This window comes from Phaethon aethereus (assembly GCF_964289735.1).
Source record: "Phaethon aethereus genome assembly, chromosome: 5".
In the NCBI taxonomy this organism is placed as follows: domain Eukaryota; kingdom Metazoa; phylum Chordata; class Aves; order Phaethontiformes; family Phaethontidae; genus Phaethon; species Phaethon aethereus.
This window is the reverse complement of record NC_138579.1, coordinates 14,339,681-14,359,764: the sequence shown is the minus strand read 5'-3', so window position 1 is coordinate 14,359,764 and position 20,084 is coordinate 14,339,681. Positions and strand designations below refer to the sequence as shown.

At 40.5% G+C, this 20,084-nt stretch overlaps 1 protein-coding gene across 4 annotated transcripts in view; it reads right to left on the bottom strand.

The window, feature by feature from the left end:
- BEGAIN (brain enriched guanylate kinase associated) overlaps positions 1-20,084 on the bottom strand; it is a gene marked incomplete at both ends in the record, with an annotated part of 158,777 nt that overhangs the window by 74,576 nt on the left and 64,117 nt on the right. For all 4 annotated transcript variants that reach the window (XM_082000528.1, XM_082000529.1, XM_082000526.1 and 1 more), the window contains one exon: positions 149-238. In XM_082000528.1, the coding sequence (XP_081856654.1) occupies positions 149-238 (90 nt within the window). The remainder of the gene's footprint in view (positions 1-148; positions 239-20,084) is intronic.

Genomic DNA, 20,084 nt, shown 5'->3' with positions numbered 1-20,084 from the left:
AGATCTGCTGTCATTCCCCTAGTTCAGAAAACGTAGCGCAACTGAACAACGAGAGACTACAGACTGACGTGGAGAAATGAAACATTTTTACGGGCATCAGAAAGTTAGAAAGAAAGCATAACTTCACAAAACATCACTTATTAGTTACCTGTCCCAGAGAGTAGGTGAAGATTTTGCGAGCCTGCCCTGGAGAATTCTAGGTTGCCATAGGCAGGTTGGCACCCAGGAATTTCGTACCCTGCAGCATGAATAGAGGATAAACCGTGGCTAGGTATGGCTCATAAGACATACGAGTGATAACCTAGCTAGATTTGCTGCATATTAGTAGGCTATGGCATAATTTGGTATTTATTATTATTATTCAGGATATCTCACTTTAAAGCAGTATTAAAACTAAACCCAAGGTGATGTTACAGCACACACATTTAGTGATTTTCTTGTATGACTATTGTAGGTCAGAATAAGCATTTAAAATTGACCTTATGATGGCTGTAAATGGGTGCTACTCCATCTATTTTACTGGAGAAGTATTTGCTCTTAAGCGTTGTGAATCAAGCCCTTATATTTTTGCATTGTAAAAACATCAGATTAAACAAATTTATGCTTCATTGAAAGAGGGTCAGCAAAATTCCTTCTGAGCACCATAGTGAGAACATGTTTAACAGTTTTAATTAAATCTGGGCTGAGGTTCAAGTTCCACATAGCAGGTTCCAGGCATATCTACCAGCAGCAGAACAATAGCTGCAGAATATTTGCTGGAAATGAAAAGCACAAAGAGAAGCAATCTGAACTAGCAACACAAGCTATGAATAACACACAGCAAAAGCAGATCCAGAGCCCAGGAGAAGGCCAACGAGGCAGGAAAATTAGCAACAAGGACTGTTGCCCAACATTAGCATCAAGCAATTCTGGTAAGATTCAAAATGCTCTATTCAGTCCTTAGTCAAGCAAATTCTCACTCAAGTCAAAGGTGGTTTTCCTGAGTAAAATCTGAGTAAGGACTGCGGTATTTGGCCATGCAGAATACCTCATACAGTATTGCTGTGTTCCTTTGCAATATCAGAAATGCAGCATAACATATCTTGAAGGATAAACTGAACAAAAGATCAGTTTTTCCTCCCTCAAGCATATTCATATTTATGAACCAGAATTTTTGCATAAGCTTTCCCTGTGGTCAGTGATCACTATATGTGCAGAAAACCCTACTTCCCAGTGTTCTCCATCAATTAGTGATGGGTACTGCAAAGTAGGGGCCTTCTGGACCATGAACACATCTCTACATACAGGGATACATTTCAGGAGCAATAGTTGTGCTACAGAGAGCAGCAGAGAATCTCAGCGTTTATGGGAAAGAACAACTCTGCTGAGTCTCTTCCCACTGCTGGAAGCCCACCCTGGCATCAGCTTCATGTCAAGAACTACTGGCAGAAAGATGCTGCTTTTTGAGGCACTGTGAGGAAAAGCACCAAGTTCAGGCATGTTACTCTAGTTGTACCATTGAGTTGTTCATTGAATAAGGAAGGAACATTTACGTATCTGTTAACTTCTTCTGTACCAGCCTTGGTTTAAGTATGTGAAGACACCCAGGGATAACAAAAAAAAAAGAGATCACCCAAGGTTTAGATGTTGTCGTCACATGAATTTAGAGCAATATTAGCTTTAAAATTAAAGTGGAGGTGAGAATAAATCTCTGCAATCTGTAATACCTCGGTACTGTTAGTTCTTCAGTGGACTGTCAGTACTACTTTGGATTATGTATCTCTCTCAGCTTTTCTGATGTTCTCAAACTGCAAATCTCAAAATCAATAGGTATGTACTTATTTAATACATACCAGTTCTGCAGTACTTCACTATGTATTTCCATTCTCAACTATGGGTGTCAGGAAAATGCTCCGTTATAGGAATATAGATTTGAAAATGGTCTCTGCCTGGCTCTCCATTTTGTACCTGCATATTTTTAGGTACAAAATGTAAACTTTTAAACAAAAACTGTTCCTAGAAGTCAGGTATTTGAAATCTTAATTTTAGACAAAATCAGCAAATTCAGCCACAGGTTTTTCCAGAACCAGTGGCGATTTTTCAAACCAGTGCATTTTGCATATTTATCTGCACTTCACTGAGAAACCCCCCATAGTAGTTTTCTAATGAAATAACAAAACTTGCAAATTTGGGAATGGATGAAATGAAAACATTGTCTGACTTTTCAAGCCCACAAAGTTAATTAAATTGGGGCTCTTGGAGCAAAGAAACCATTTGAGCAGGGAAAAATTTCTGGTCTTCAGATCCATTACCAGCTCTCTTCTATGTAACGTCTTCTATCTAATACCTTTTACTGATATATAGCAAATAGCTTTGCTATAGATAATCTTGACAAAACATTTTAAGGCTATGAGGTTGTGAGATGTCCTGACAGAGAGGGGAGGGGTGTGAATTCCACTTTAGCTGTTTGCTGAGTGTTTTTCCTGACATCTTTTCCCTAGTAAGTCCTGTGGAATTGCTCCATAAATGAGCTAATGCAGAGAAAAGCTCTGTGCTTTCAATGTGATGGATCTTTCAAAAACTCCCCAAAGGGATTTAATAACAACCTGTCTCAGATAATCAATGTCAGTTGTAGTCAGTCTAATCACATTCTCATGTGCAAGGTTAATAATTAGTAACTATAAGATTTATTTATCTGCCTGATATACAAACAAAAAAAAAATTTGCCAGCTTCTGCAATTTACATGGGCTATTGTTTCATCATTGGCAAATCAGAAATCAGCAAAACATAGATATACTTTTCTCTAAAGCAATTGTAAAATTTAAAGGAAACAAAATGGAAAATACTCTCAGTTCTGTTACTGTGTTGTTTCCTTTCTGAAACAATAGTTGTTAAAATCTTGTAAATATTGAAAATAATGCCAAAGAATTTTTTAAAATAATATTGCAGAGCCACTGTGTGCAACTCGTAGTTTACTGGAGGAAAAATATCAGTCCCCAAAACCTGATGATAAAGTATTTCAGAGTATCAAATTTTAAAATGACTTTTTATTACACCCTAGCATGATAAAGTCACTCATTCTTAGTAGTAACTCAACAGAGCTTCCCTTATCCCTCACTGATGTGATTGAGACAGACTCCAGTGTCAAGTGAGGTTCGAATTTGGATATATTGCCGTAATAGCTTGTGTTTCCTTGTCTTGTCCTAGAACATGTAGTGTGCTACTTCAAATATTGTCTGTGGCTCATCTGACAATAATCACGGAAGATATTTACAGACCTACAGCCAATTTGGGTGAAAAAAAAAAAGAGGTGGATTTCTCGGTGAAACATGATCAACACTTTATTTCACTGTCTAGAGAAGAACAATTAACAGCTCTTCGGTTTTGGTGGCAGATGGTCATTGATCCACTGTGCCTGGAGCAGACTCATACAGACTGCTTTGTCTATTTAACAAATAATGTTATGAGAAAAGTAAGCAGAATGCCCCTTATGATCTCCCCTCCATGTTTCATAGGTGAGTAAAATGTTTAGCATCTCATGTATCAAGATCCCTGATTTGCATGCTACTCTTCAAAAACAGTGCTCTTTTAATGTTAGAATATACATGGTTGTTTTAAAATGCTGATGCCAATCTGAATAATTGTTCTAAAATAATGTGTTTTTCAGAAGTTGGAGATTTTTATGGTTGCTCCTCTTATGAGTGGAGTACTTCGTGAATAGTCTTGAGCAGTCTCTAAGCAAAAGTAACCCCAAACCTTGCATCTGTTAAATGGAGAATGATTTTCTGTAGAGCAGGAAAGAATGTGTCCTGATCTGATTTTAGCTAAACTCAATGCTCTTTAAGACCTGAAGGGGATTTGAAAGTCACCCTTAAACTGGGTTGTGCTATTATGATTTCTGTACTTGCTCAATTTAGCCCTATTTTACCCCGGTATGAAGAAGTTAAGGACAAGAACTGCTATTTTTGCTTCTATTAACACCATGCAGCTATTTTAAGGGTGTGCTTTTATAAACACTAATAACCCCAGATGAAACATTGACAGAGCAAGCTGGGAGAACTGCAGGGACACCTTGGAACCTACTGTCACGACTCTACCTCCACATCCCGTCCTCATTGAAGAGGCACGTGGCAGTGGTGCTGATTTAGCATCACAGTCTTGCAAGATGCTGTCAGCTGTACTTGCTACCTACTTTCCTACCAGTCATTCCCATGTAAGTAACTGGCTGTCATCTCCATGGAACAAAGGTTGGAGCTAATAAAAAAGTCAAACAATCCATTTTCTGTGAGGGGGTGGCAGTTCTATTCCTGGAGTTACCCAGATCTGTGACCACAGCATTAAATAATGTAAAATTGCTGCAGGGACTGCAACAATATAGCCTAATTAATATTTTAAATATAATTCCTTAATTGAAAAACAAGGTCCTACGGAACCATGCATCCCCCCAGTTGGGGTAATCTTCAGGGACTGAACCAGTAGCTCCACAGCACGGACATAGACCTTACCAGAGCACTGGGAATATAAGGAGGTTGGGAACATTCATCAAGCAGAAAAGGGAGGAAGATGAAGACATTTGTTATCAGCAAAGTTAATACCTGTTTTCTGACATTATAGGAATACAGAGATGTTGCTCTGCTAGCTGTTTTACACATTTTAGGAGAGGGTGTTTCACTGGCAAAAGGCCTGGTGGCTTGGGCACCTCTGAATACCTTTCTGACCAGGCACAAAAATCCACCCATTTTCCCCATCCCATTTCTTTGCTCCAGTCTTCTAAAAAGCTCCTGCTATGGCTTCTCTTCATCTCCAGCTTTGCCCATCTGCGCAATCCCTATTTAACATGTTTCTGGTGTGGCCACTGGCTCCTCTTGGTGCCTCAGCTGCTGCAAGGCTGAAGGTGAAAGACCACTTCCGTGTCTCCTCTCGGGATGCCAGACACTACCGCAAGCTCCGGCTGCCAGAAAGGGTTAGGGAGGAAGTCTTGTTCAGTCTTAAAACTCTGGGACAAAGAACACTTAACTGAGACTGAACTTATGTGAGATTTAGTTGCCAAACTAATATGTCTCAGCTGACCTTTTTTTGCCAACGTTTTTGAAGTGTGTGACTTCAAATGTTTATAGAAGTGTTGTAGCACAAATTCTTGACACCCTGGAAGGTTCCTTGGAGTGTTTTAGGTCCCAGCTCCAAAGCAGCCAGGCTGAGGGCTTCTTAATGAAAATAATAATTGGCTATTATTATTTTATTCCTCAGTTATATTTTCAGAAATGTGTAAGGCATTTTAACATAAAAATATGGCATGCAACGTTTCAATTGATATAGTTAAAATTTTGCAAAGCATTAAACAATTTGTCAGTGGAAAATTTTGGGTGACCTCAGTGGTGAGTAATGCTACCAGGTCACGATATCTACTTTACCTATCTATTTATCTATCCATAATTATCAAACCATGAGAGCAGCCTTTTGTGGAGTAAATGTGTATGTATACGCACACACACGTATGTGTATGTATAGACTTTCAATCCACTATTTTCAGAAAATGTATGTAGCATATAGTATATAAAACCTTTAAACTTCCATGCTCAGACTATAAATATGTGAATGAATAGTTATCACCGTATTGCAGCAGTTGTGGTAGGATTGGAGCTTCTTGCAGTGTTTGATTTTGTTTGTTGATGCCTTCAAATATGTGTGTAGCCAAAACACAAATTATGATTCATCCAGTCACAAGGCATTTGGCTTAATCCAGGTGTATCAACAAAATGTAAGGATTTATGACTAAATGAATTAATGAACTTTCTGTTCTCAAAATGCTAAGACACCATATCCTCTGTGAATAATGCCACAGGAGACAACATGAGATAATCACTTTTACATAAATTTCTAATAATTAACAACTGGTTTAGGCTCAAAAAAATACATGGAAACAGACCACATTTTCCCAAACTTTTGCTAACCTTATTGCATTAACTGGGTACTCTAGTCTGCATATGAATATCCACCATTGGCTTGAATCCAATTAGGTATTACAACAAAATCCAAGTCTGTGTGAAGCTTTGCAAGCTTGGCGATCACTTCTTTTGGTATCACTGTGGCATTTTATTGTAGCTATATGACTTCATATTTTGTCAGTCTTTAAATGCATGAGATATACTAACTGATCTGAAATTTAACAGCTGGCTGGCTGAGTACAATTTTACTGATGATTAGATTCGGGGGAAGAGAAACAGGTGCAGAAATACTCCCCCCTGCAACTACAGAAAAATATGATAGGAATTAGTCATTCAGTATCTGCCTGGAAATAATAATAAATTGTTAATAATATTTCATTTTGAGCCTCCTACTTGGGAAGCTGATCATCTGCATATTGTGAAAAGCATTAGCTAGCTTTACCGTCTTGGAGCTTACAAACTATTGCTACAAAATAAAAACAGTCACATTTTTCAGGGTTATAAATCATCTTTGCAATATAATTCAATGACAGATGATAGTTTATATACTGCTTAAATGCATTTTGTTATTTCCTGTGGGAAGCAGTAGCCATAAATGCATTGTATAGGTGCCAAAATGTACCTGTTGTCTGTAGACATTTCCCATTGGAGTTATGCTTGCTTATGTGTTTTATACGTCTGATGAAGTTTCTGTATTAGTAATGGCTCTCCAATATTGTCAATGATATCATCCAACAGCTTCTCTGAGGCATTTATTTTGATGATGAGGTTTTGTATAATGGCAGAACTTAGTTTTCATGGGTAATGGTTTTCCACATGCAGGGAAACAAATATCAGACCGACCTAGGGGCTGTCCTTCCCTCCATTTCCCTTGGGCTCTTTTCTTCAACTAGCTGAATGAGTGTTGTTTCTAGTGTAATTGGGCCATTGCGAATCATTTCCTCCCTACTTTTTCTCTATCATAACTGCTTTGCTCCAGTGTCCTAGAAGCAGATCCATTTTTCATCCTTTTTTATGGTTTGACTTCAGGCAATCTTTCCACAGCTCCAGCTGCCCTCTCTGAGTGCACCTAACAAAGCTTTGTTTCAACATGGAGAACGTTAAGGAGTAGCTGGCAGTACAAGAAGACTTCTGTGTCTAGAATTGAATTTTTATCAATCTTAATGAGACAAATTTGGAGAGATGTTTTGGTTTCCTAATGTGGAAATAAGGGCTTAAGATGCTTAAGGTATCAGCATAAATTAATAATACATTAAAAGCTGCCTTCTAAGTCCTTTATTGCCAGTGTAATTCTCCCTTTTTCTCATTTTTCCACAGTCTTGCTTGGAGCCTCTAAGTTTGGGAGCTTTGGATAATCACTGACTCATTTTGTCATCTAAGAATGGACTATGTAAGAGGACTTTTCTAAATATATGGATGTATTTGTTGCAGACATCAACTGTGCTTGTGTTTATATTTCATACCTTTTCCAAAATCTGGTATGACGTTTTTAAGTAGGCATGTGAATGTGTGAACAAAAGCATACTGAATATAGAGTAGGATTAAGTTTACTGAGAATAGCAGCTCCTTTGTGCAGAGACTGGTCTGTGCTTGCACGGTTCCAGCAATCCATGCCTGGTGCCTCCAGAGAATCTGAAAGAACTAATAATTGCAAGACATTCCTTTTGAAATGGCACTTGTTTTACACGGTGAGTAGAATAAAGCTAACATTTAAGACTGAAATATACTCCTTTCACCCCAAAACAGATACCCTAAATTATAATAATATAATTATATCTGATAGCTCAATAACTTTTATTTACTCACTGAATATATAGGCTAAAGACCCGTTTTCTAAGCAACTCCAGTAAACTATTGGTGAGGTGTTTCAGCAAGAGACAATCGCTGGCATGCTGGGGAAAGGGCAGTGATGTCTCTCTGGGCATGTTATACAGAATCCCAGTCAGCCATTTTCAAGAGAGCGATTCACTCTCAGGGGTGCACAGAAAAGGCTTTTTCTGAGACTTAAGAGGCATCTTAGAAAACGAACTCAGAAGCAAAGCTGGTCTAGATCAGTCCAAGAAAAGAATGAGTGGGCATGTGGCTGCCATTGTACACGTAAACAGAGAGGAGGAAAAAATTATTTCCTCTAAGGAAAAGCATTTGGCTTCAGAACAAGTGAACAGAACTGGTCAGGATTACATTTGCTTTTGGAAATCAGAAGACTTCTAATGATGGAACAACATGATTCTGCAACAGCCTTCCAATAAGTGTAGCAGATAGAAAACCACTTAGAAGATGGAGTATCTGGTTGCCTGTAACTGTAGATAACTGTTCCAAAATGTCCGTGTTACTAAATGTCTTTTTCTCCTAAATTGCTTTTTCACAAAAAGGCTGTTGTCAATAGATTTATTCTAACAATGGATCTCAGCCCTTCCAAATCTTACTCCTTTCAGTGTTCGGTGACATTCCAGTAAATTGGTACTTGTTGGAGAAGAGAACCAGGGACCAGCTCCGTACTGCCAGTGACAGGAGTCAGAAATGGAAGAAATCTCATTCAGAAAACCAGTGTCAAGAGTCCTACATTTCACAACCTGATGCAGCTAATGAATTTGTCATTTGATATCTGCTATCCATTTATCAGTCATTTATCTTAGCAATCCATTTATCAGTCCAACGTGTTTACAATACAAATGCCCTGCAACAAAGCAGTTGTATTTTCAATTGAGAATACTGTGATTACAGAGATAATATCTAGAGAAACATTCCCAGGAGATGCTTCCAGGCAGCTTAAAATCAGTAGAATTGATGAGTATTTTACATGTCTTCAGATTTTGCTTCTGGTTTGTCTGTATAACCCTTATCTTTTACCCCTGAAGAGAATGGGTGCTTTCTCTGTGGATAGATTTTTACAGTCTTTTTGCTGAGAAAATTAAGTGCTGAGTGATCTGCTTCAGAAATCTGCTCACTGGAGAATTGGTAAATATGCATGTAAACAACTGCCCTAAAGTACATTCTGAGCTATTTTTGTGCTAGTTTAGTAGGTTAGAAGAAGGAATTAATTAAAAAAAGAGAGACTAGATTTCAGTTCAGAAAAAGTTTTTCTTTTTCTGTCTGCTCAGAAACTTATTTGAGTCCTCCTCTCCTGCTTGCCACCATAGATTTTGATTCTTTTCGCTAAATTCTGCTCTTAGTGAAGAAGTTATTCGTCACTGACTGTAACTCTGATGAAATAACTCAGTGGAATTGCCTGGGCTGGTTGGGGTGGCATTTATCCCTTGTATATCCGTACCGGTTCTCTCCGTCCATCTTGCACTCTGTGGGCTATTTGAAATCAATTCTTTGTAGTTTTATGTGACTTCCAATATAAAGGACAGATTTTCTGTTGTCTTAGGGTATGCTACATTCATTTTGAAGACACTTATCTATGCGAGGCACTGTTACTGGACTCTTAGGTATGTCAAATAAACAATCTGGATCCCAATGTAGAGAAAATCAGTTCACTTCTCTGTCACTCAACTTGCTCTCCTACCCTTTTCCCTTCTCATCTGTTTAATGTATGAATTCTCTGAGGGAGAGGAAATCTCTTAGGATTTTGGGACAACAGCATGCAGTATAATGAATCCTTACCTCAGGATGGGACTTCAAGCAATATAGTAAAGGGAAAATGAGAGGAAGATTCTGGTGGGGTCATTTGAATGAAGGGTCTTTTGAGAAATCAAGGAAAAAAGCTAGAAGGAACAGTATCTGAGGGATTGCAGTCCTTGAGATGTGTTAAAACCACCCTAATACTCTCAGATTTGTTTGGGGTTAAATTTCAGATTAGCTAAGGCGAATATTCGAAAATTATCTCATTATCCTGAATACCATTTTAAGCCAGACAAATCTCAACGAAGAGGTTGAATGCAGAACAACACAGGAACCAGAGCAGGTAACGCAGAATTTCAGCAACCCATGGATGAGCGCTGCCCGGGGCGGGGGCAGCGCCGGGATGAAGAAGCCGGCGTGATGCTCCGGTTTGTGACAGAGCAAGGGGCCACGAGTGTTGCTTCTGCAAGAGGGGCGAGCAAGAGCTTTCAGCTTACTCACAGCATCCTTTCCCTCGGCAGTAGCAGTGGCGGGTCTCTGGCAGAGGCAAAGCAGGCAGCTGCCCCAGCAACTGCATACTTTGCCTATGTCTAGAGCTGGCTCTGCAAATCCCATTCCATTTATTTCGGGGCTTGAATCATATACTATACTTGGCGTAAGGCCCGTTCTATGCTTTGAAAATGCTTTGGGGAAAAGAAAAAAAGTGCCGCAAAACAAAATTGCCAGGTGTGAGCAATCAGAGCACAATTAAATCTATTATGAATGGAATGAATTACCTCCTTAAAAAAAATATTAGCTGTTGTGGAACATGTCTCATTTAGCAATTAAAAAATGTATACGTTCAGGTGAGTTTTATTACTGCTTGGCTAACTCCTATCACGTGCTGCTTCATACTTTCTTTTGCAGAACTCTCTGTGTTGCAGAAAACAGACTCAGTCTTCATCCAGATGTACATCAGTGAGTCACAGGCACAAGACCGCTTTATTCAGTACAGACAATGTCTAACTATGATAGCAGAAAACTAATGTATACTCTTAAAACTAGAGAGAGAGATATATGCAGAACGTATAGTGGTGAGAATTCAATGACATGGAATGCACTTCTCAAAGGGAGGGCGTCAAGGATTAAAGGTGAGACAGTCTTTGAAGTAGTACTCGGCTGAAGTGCAGTCCTGCTTTCAAGACATGAATACAGAAAGGTTATTCTCTGTAACCAGCCTCACAGACACCTACATTTGGGATTCTGGAGTGCCCTGGGAGGTTGGACAGACACTGAGTTGCCTGGGGCCGAGAAGATCTGCTCCCCAGCACTGCTGTGATTCAAGAGGTAGAGGTCCCTGGAGGAGCTTGACCCAGTCACAGTGCTTCAAATCTACGTAACCTATAGGGACCGGTACTACAGAGTTAGCACAGAGCCCAGAAGCTGTGATCTCTTTTTTTAAGGACCCAGTGGTGATGGTGTATACCGCACACTTTTGGTGTTTTGAGCAGGGAGCACTGATTTGTTTCAATTTGAGAGACCTCAGTCCTGTTTCTACTTTTCCTCAGGCTATGCCCTGCTATACCTTGCTAGGTGGCTATCAGCACAGACTTCCATGCCTTCCATTGAAACCTGGCTAACCAGGAACACAGAGTCATGAAGCCAGCAAGCAAGAAAAAAAAATGAGTTCTGTAGCTCGTTTCCTTGACTATATGGTATTTCTCTCTTTCTTCAGCTTTTTAAGGACTGAGGGCTCCTTATTCAGGTGGTCTGAAAATGACTTCTGGACCCAGGGATCTTTTCTAGAGGCAATGCAGTGCCTGTATTTTGTGCACAGAATATGATTTGGCTCAGATACCAGAAAAGCAAGCATGCATGACTGTAGCTGCAGTATGTTAATGTTAACTAGGCTGTGCAAATAATTGACATTTTAATACATTCTTTTGGATGTGGCTGCCAAGTGCAACTGATGGCTAATTGGGCCGTAGGTTTTTAACAATGTTAACTTGTTACGGTACAAACATGGAAACCAGAAGGAGTGATCTGGTACCTGATCCCCTCAAACAAAACGAAAACATGTACAGGAAGCCAGAATTTCCAGCACAATAGTGGGGCCAAGACACGTGGAAATCTGGTTCCTATTTTTGCAAGCTTTACTGACCATAAACAATTAGAATCAAATTCCCATCTCAGCCAAAGGATAGCATTGTAATATGCCCTAATGTATACTGAGGTTCTAGGCCAGCCCTGAAGGAGTTGCAAAGATATCATGTGGCCCATATAATCAAATCTTTTAGGGATGCAGAGGTCAAGTGAGCCTGTTAACACCAGCCTGTACTCCCTTCACTCTCATGTAGTGCTGGATCCTCTAACTTTCCCATGGCCCCTGCTAAAAGGTATCATCTCCTTTGCCAGAAATGTGCTACTGCTTGGTAGCTGAGTAATGGGTTTTGTCTCTTTGCAAAATACCAGCTTCAGGCTCCTGCCAGTTCCAGCCAGAGCTGCAGCCTCTTGGCTCCTACAAGCATAGAAGGTATTGAATTAAACCAGGGTAGATCAAAGGGTTGTCTCTAGGTAAAAGAACTCTTTTGCTTGATTTCTGAACTGGGGAAAGCATCATGCATGATAAACAGACACCACAACACGGCTAATGAAAATGGCAGGGATTGGGTAGTGCTTGATTAGCAGGTAAGCAGGGCTCCTCCACCCCAACCAGCTGGCAATGACCTAAGTGGTATTTGCAGAAGCTGGTGACTGCTTAATAATGTTATGGTCTGCAAAGGTCCCCTGGGAATGTGAGAGAGGAAGAGTCTGTGGGAGAAAGCAGCTCTAAATAAGGTAAATGGCCCTATGGCCTTGGTTAGGGTAGCCCAGATCTGAAAACAGTAAGTCCTCAATTATCAGCTAGTTAATTCAGAACAGTTTGGGTTTTATTTTTGCTGTGACATGTTCCCTTTGCTTCATAGGAAGATAATTTTGGGAGCTGAAGGACTTCCTACAGCACAAGATCACAGAAAGGACTGAAATTTCTGTTCTGTCTGAGCAGTAGCTACTCTGCAGGAAGGGTGGCAACCTTGACTATCACCAGGGGCTGCCCTGACTGGCTGCTAACCACCACTGCAGCTGGTGGACACCTGAGCTCTGGGTATTAGAATTCAGGCTTATTTTACAACAAAACTTTCTCTATTTCTCTGCCTCTGAGCACATCTAAATCGTGGATCTTGTTGTATCTCAGCAGCTGCTAGTCACTTTCTCTCAATCTATCCATCTTTTCGAAAGAAGCTGCACTCTTCCATTGTTACTAGAAGGTTTAAGCTTGATCCTGGCACCTGTTTAACACCTTTACATAAGCAATCTTCTCGAATGCTCACAGGAGTATCCAGTTAAGGTCTTTATAGATTGGTCTGACAGAATTTTTTCTTCCTCACTCTCTTTCTCTTTTGCAAAATGCATTTCAGCATCATCTCTGAACTTCCTACTGGCAACTACCTCTTTGCTGAGAAGTGACATCCTTTCATGGTCTAATGCCCAGTGTCTTGTTCCTGTCTTGTTTTCATGTAATCTACTTTTAACAGCTGCAGACATCTTGGCAGGAGGGCTGAAGCATAATCTCTATCTGTATTTCTTGGCCTCTTTCTGATAAGACTTAGAGTTTCTCTGTTCCCTGTGGACCCTCGAATGAACAAAATGGAAGGGGAATGAAAAATCCTACTCTCTTTCTCCCTTGCTGTGTTAAAGTGCAACAGGAATGCACTCCTGGGAATACAGACGTGCTAAATATTTTGGGCAGCCAGAGGGTGGAAGGATATGGATCCAGCCCTGTCCTCTGCCTGCATCGCTGACCGACATCTGGAAGAGCTCCGTGGGAGTCTAGCCATGAAGCTCCACAGTTCCTTTTTCATAGGATGTTTTAAAGGCACATTTTGATACTTCAGGATGAATTCCTGCCCTGGTGAAGTGAAAGTTGAAGAGACAGTGGGAATTTGGGTTTGACTTTCTTCTCTGAGTTCTTGTGAGCTCTCTGGCCAGACCTGTGGCCAAAGCTAACACTTAACACTCATATCTCATGATGTGACAAGAGCTTTATGCTCTTAGGTGATTGTCTACTAATAGACTATATATGTAAACCCTGGCAGAGCCATGAGCTTCTACTTTCTGATTCCTGAAGACTAATCCAGGTAGATGATCAGCTCTGTCACCTCATATTAATCAGACCTGAGTTAGCAGAAAATCCCGGATATTAGAATGCTCTGATATTTGCCTCCTTTTCTTTGCTTTTCTTTCTCAACATATTTCAGAAACATTTTAACCAAACCATTAGTCCTGGGCAATTAGGCTGAGATAAGGCTACAGAAATGGGAAACTGGGGGAGAAAAAGGAAAACTTTAACATTTAGCTACTGACGTGTTCAGTTAGCTGTGCACATTTCTGGTTTATAGTATGAGTTAAAAAGGATTAGATTTTTTTATAATAATTCAAATTATTATAATAATTCAAATTAAAATTGAATATCCATAGTAAGTATGAGAATAGCTCACTAAAACAAATGTGGATTTTACACGCCTTGTAGAAAGTTGTGTGACCATTTCAACCTTTGCTAAATACTTCATTAAACGTTATGGAAAATAAAAATTTTATTTCCATTTGTAAGGGTTTCACATCCACAGGTGTGAAAAGACCTTTCATTTGAGACAAGTCTTGCTCTCTCATTAACTCCTGTGGGTAGGGCAAAAGTATTAACACGTTTTTCTGTCTTCACCTCACTGATGTTCAATCTCGGGTTCTTTCCAACTCCGCACTTTTTTAGTGGCTAGTAATTTGCTAAAGGAATTCTTAGCAAGCTAATGTCAAACTGATTACAATTAACAGTATGTTCCATTTCCATTTCCCTCCTTTAAATGAGGTTGAATGATGGCAGTACGAGTCAGAAAAGGGATTTAAAATAAGCTGAGGTCTCTCTAGTTTTCTATAAATAAAAGGCTCATTCTTTTATGGTAGGCAGTAATTTTTTATATGTATCCCAACACTCTTCTCTTCATTTGGACCTGACAAGGTAAATGAGTAATAAAAGTGAAATGGGAAATGTAGATGCAAAGAAAATGCAGTTGTCTGGATTTATTGAGCCCACTTGATGGTGTTGAAATTAGTTTTTCTTATTTTATAGCCATTCATTCTGTTCAGGCCTGCTAGGGTATGTCAAACACCACATAAATTAATAAAGAAACAAACCTTTCTTATGTGTTAATGGAAATGATGTACTCTAAAATTAGTGTGTCTACTGCAGCACAGAATAATAGATACTGAACAACTTGTTCTCTTCTTTGTAAATTGAATTAATTATAAGTATGAAATATAACAGCTTTTAGTTAAAGTGGACAGTCCCACTAATTCAGAATGTGGAAACACACGGGTAGCCCCTCTAAAGATGAATGAGGAGCAGGCTGGTGAACAACCACAGGTGCTAGTAAGGTAGACACAGGCCAAGCGTTGTTGGGGTATGCTCCAGCAGCGCACGTGGCCACCGAATCATCAGGCTGGTGGTAGCAACGGGCCACAGGAGTGCTTTGCTGGGAGGCTTTGACCTGCAGATCAGTTGGTGAAGGTGGGCTTTGGGGACTGATCTGAAAGGGAAGAGGCTCACTCCCAGCATCGCCTCCCTCTAGCATTTGCTGACGACTGCCTGAAAAGTTCTTGAGAGATACCACTAGGATTTGGGAAGGCTGCAGAAAGAGGTGCCTGACACACAGCTCCTGAGAAGACTTTTCAGCAGCCCACAGGGTGTGCTGCCCCGCATGAAGTGTGATGTGGAAAGGTCTGAGGAATCCCTGTTTGGAGACCCTGGATTGAAGCAGAGAGGTTAAAGAATGGGAAGCAAGAGACAGAAAAAGAGCATACACACCTTTCTCCAACGGTTTGGTAGGTATTTATGCCTCCTGGTACACCACAGCTGAGGTGTTTGTTGCCTGGGGCAGCTGTAGCCTCACCTGCCCTCTGCAACGTGGGAAAGGAGCCGTGAGTGAGCTCCATCACCAGTCACTCCAGCCCTCCTAAAGCAGAGACCTCTATCCTTGTGGAGCCTGACACAACCAGTAAAATCCAAACCCAAGGTTCCCTGCAGACAAACCTTAGGTTGAACCTCCAACTCACAGGCCTGATGTGATTGAACCTACAGTGATTTCTACCAGGTAAGCTTTTGGCTAACGCTATTTCATGCTGTCTTAAAAATAAGGATTATGTTATGGCTTTGGGTTTTGTACCTCATCTTGTTTATTTAGTGTGACTAGGAGTACTTAAAAAAAATCTGAGGTAGAGATATTTTAAGTATTTGTAGTCTTGGAAAAATAACTCTACAGTGAGGCATCATTGGTGTGAAATACTCCAGTATGCTAATTTAGATTAAAAGTTCCATTTGAATTCTGGTTCTTAAGGTTAGGGCCATGTGCAAAACCTTGGGTAAAATCTGTGCTTTTTATGCTGAAGTGTTGATGGCAGATAGAAAATACTTCTCTTGTGGTAAATGTCAGACACAAAGGTTTTAATCACGTGCTTTGCTGGACTTCCCCCCCTCTCCCCAATTTCCATGTGTTTTTCACTCTTCATGGAAGCTATGTTCGTGTCACATGGTCAGTGAGGAAACCTCTGTATTTACGAAGACAGATACAGTATTGGTGTTTTTCTGCTGTGGCCCTGAAGCACTCTTGGGTATGCAAATGCTAAATGAGCTAAATGAAACACTTTCAGACATGCATTGTAGTGAACAGGCTGCAAAAAAAGCCTTTGGCCAAATTAGCACTGGTGTGTTGGCCAGTGAATGAGTACATTGCTGCTGTTAAAAATGAATACAGTGTGACGTGTTTACCTATGTTTCAAACATAGGAGTCGTTTATAATCACTAAGGGGCAAGTTATCACTGTTTCTGTATGATAGTATAGCAGAGTATGCTTCATTCTTTTATTTCACAAACCACATAAAATATCACAGGCAGTATTTGCAGAATGCAAAAGGGGTGCTTCATTTTTCCAGTCTCCACCATCCCGATGAACATTAGGTTTCAAAATTCCAGAACTAATGCAAGGAAGGCAAATATTAGGACCCCAAACCAGGAGTACTTTCTGACCTGTTCTGTGTGAATGAGGCATACCAATAGATGTGTAATGGACATTCAATAGTGAGTTAGTTGGGTACTGCTGCCAATGCTAAAGGTAAATGGATTATTGCCCTAATCTCTCTCTCCCTTATTGTTTGGGGTACAGAAAGTTCATGCTTGAAGGTATATCAGTTCTGCCTTTTATCATGTAGTGTGAATAGACTGTATCTCTGTGGGTTTATCTCTCTCTGTGCTAGATTATCTGCCATCCAATGCTGTTTTGCTGCTGCACCTTAGCCCTCTTTCTCTTCCTTCAGCTTCTCACCTAATCAAATCTCACAGACAATCTAGACAGAAAACAAGGCACAAAGAAACAGTTAGAGAAGGTTTCACAAATTTTACAGTAATACGAGACTGAAATAAGTACTTTTGGTCACAGGGATATGTTCCCTGCTATCATTTTCTATAAGGCATTTAATCAGCTGATCAGGACTTTTCTTAAAATTAATTTAGTTTTAGTCTTTAACCCCATTTTTATGGTTACAAATAGTCTTTCAACTGCAAGGCCAAATGTATCATGCTCATTTATGTTTATACCTGTGCTGCCCTGTAACTTAAAGCATTTGTCTCCCTCTCTGCTCGTTCATACCTTTTGTCTACTTATAAAGAACAAGACTGGGGGGAGCGGGGGCAGCCAGAAACATTACTTGGGAATAAATGAGGTTTAACAAAGAAGTAGTTGTGGTGTTTGGTGAATTTGGAGATTGACCTTTTCTTGTCCTTTTTTCTCCTGCTATTGTTGGCTTAAGTTAGTTATATCCACCGATTTGTGAGATTTGGCTTCCTGGAAAAGGAATCACAGAAACCCAGCTGAGGGAAATGTAAGGACAACCTGCGAGGGCACCCTGACACCTCATGGGGTGAGGTGAGAGGGGGCAGAGCAGGTCAGGGTGGGGCGCTGGGGTAAGGAGCTGACCAAGAGCTGGGTGAGGTGAAGAGCATTTCTGCTGTGTTTCTATCTTGAAGGCTGATCTCTTCTATTTGAACTCTGGATGTGTGCTGTTGTCACTAAAGCAGTGTCATAATTTCAGTAAAGATCAGCTAGTTGTTTTGGTAGTTTTTTTAAGGAGGGCTTGGGGATCGCTGCTGTTGGCACCCTGCTTCCCAGGTTCTCCAAATGAATGGTGTAAATGTTTGTTTACTGCTCCCAACTTCAGAGCGCCTTTATGGCCACAGTCACAATGCAATGAGGCTTTTAAATGCAGCATCTCTCCCGGTAAAGACGAGAGCACTGAGCCAGAGAGATCTGGGCTGAAAGCCCAGTGTCAGAGCCAGGGTGGGAGCTAAGATCTTCCTGTCCCTGAGTTCTCTGGGCAACGCCGCGGTGCCCCGTTCCCCAGGTGTCCGTGGTTTTGCCGTGCTCTGCGGGCAGGGCTGTGGAGGTGGCAGTGAAATGAAAAGGGTTTAATCAGAAATCATTCTGCTGAAACAGTAACACCTTCCCTGCATGCTCCCCCAGGAGAGAAGAATCCATCCCTTGGCTTAAACTAAGGAGCTTCCAAGGAAGAAGCCTGCTCTGTGGCAGAAACACATGTGTTGTACACATCAAATCACTGGAAGATTTGTGTTTTGCCATGTTGTTTGTAGCACAGGCTACAACTATTTTTCGTTCAAGTAATACATCTTGGCTGGGGAGCTGACAAGGAGAGTCTGAGATCTTTTCTTTTTCTACCTTGCAGATACTTTCTGTGTGACTTAATCCCTTCCAGTCCTAAGGAAAAGCTTTGATCTTCTCATGTATTCTCATAAACTGGACAAAATAATCTCAAATAAATTTTTGGTATTGTGACCTTCTTTGTTAGTGTTAGGTTCTCTGCAAGTGAAGTCCTCCGGGCAGGTTCAAAATTCTGGCAGTGGGTGGCTGTACTTGTTTGCTCTGTGTGGTCCCATTGACCGCTGGACTCAGTGACACAACTTTTCTTCCCGTTTGTGCCTATGATTTTTCTTTTTTTTTTTTCAGGCTGTTTTAACAGCACACTTAGCCTTCTGACAAGTGTTTTTATAGTGCTACAACCAAGCAACCTTCTTTCCTCTTGTAGGCTGAATCCAGTACTGGGGTGTTCACAGACTGAAAATGTTGTTTCAGCTTTGCATGTTGGGGAAACAGCATTTTTGTCAGGTCACAGAGTGAACAGGAATCTTCATTAAACAAACCTCAAACTAAAGGCTTATTTCAGGCTGCTTTGGAGGAGTTATGCTGGCTGGTGTTATGGGATCTTGAGCAGGGATTTTTAAGATTTCCTCACAATACTAAATCAATACGGGTTACTGTAAGATCTTCTTAGGAAGAGATTGAAGCCTCTGGCTTTCCAAATAGGTGCTTCTTATAAACTGAAATTCTTATGAAAAACCTATAGTGAGAAGAGGGTAAGAAGGCACAGTGATGGACAGGCTGATTACACTATACGGGAAGACCTATTGATTGGGCAGTGCATCCAGTTCAGCATGTTTAATCATTTTCCACTTTGTGCAGGCTGCTTTATAGCCCTGCGTTGGCACAGTTCTTACCTGCACATATGGGTAATGGAAGAAAAGCAAAGGTCTCTGAGGGATTCTTGAACTTGAAGAAACATCATGTACTACAAGTAATAATCTGTTCTGAGGAGGTGTGTACAGCTTGGTAGTGGGGGTTTTTTATTGTTATTTTATTTTGCAGCATCAGGCACTTAACTGTGCCTGGAACCACACCATTCACATCCTTGTTGTAAAACATGACTGTCATCTATTAGTAGTAATGGCAGCGCCTTAGCAGTGCTAACAGAAGTTAATATGAAGAATGCCACTGTTTGGTTCCAAGCAAAAAACAATTTTATACAACTGCGTGCCACACATCAATTAATTTTCTCCCCAGCACTGAGCTGTAGCTGATCTATGTATTCGCAGCATACCTACTACTGCAACATTTAGACGTTTTCAGATTTGGTGTTTAGAAGTATTTGATGTTTATTTAACTAATTGGAGAAAATACAGACTATCCACTTTCATAAATGAAAGAGCAAAAATTAATCGAATAGTAACTACATTATTCTGAAGTACTAGATCAGCTAAGTTAAAATGGGGTTCCACACCAACATTAATTATGCTCTGTGCTTCCTGTCGAGTAATTATGTTCAATAAAAATCATTCCGTACAGTTCAGTACAAGCTGCCGTTTCAGTGAGTATTTAGTGGTGTGTAATGGGCTGAGATGCGCACCCTGATGTGTTTTATACAAGAGACTTCCACAAGTTTCTTCCATTTAGTCTTTGAGAAAGGACTTCTGCATGTTCACAGGAAATGTGGGGCCTGGCTTAGCTGGCTCTTTAGGGACAGTGATATAAAAAAAGTTCCCAGCAGCAGTGCTTTTCTGCCAGCTGGAAAAGCTCTTTGCCCCAGGCAGTGACTCTCAAATGGAGGTTTTTTTCCTCTCCCATGTAAGTGCATCCTGAGGAAGTGAGTGTGCTTGGGGACTGGGAAGCATGCTGGGA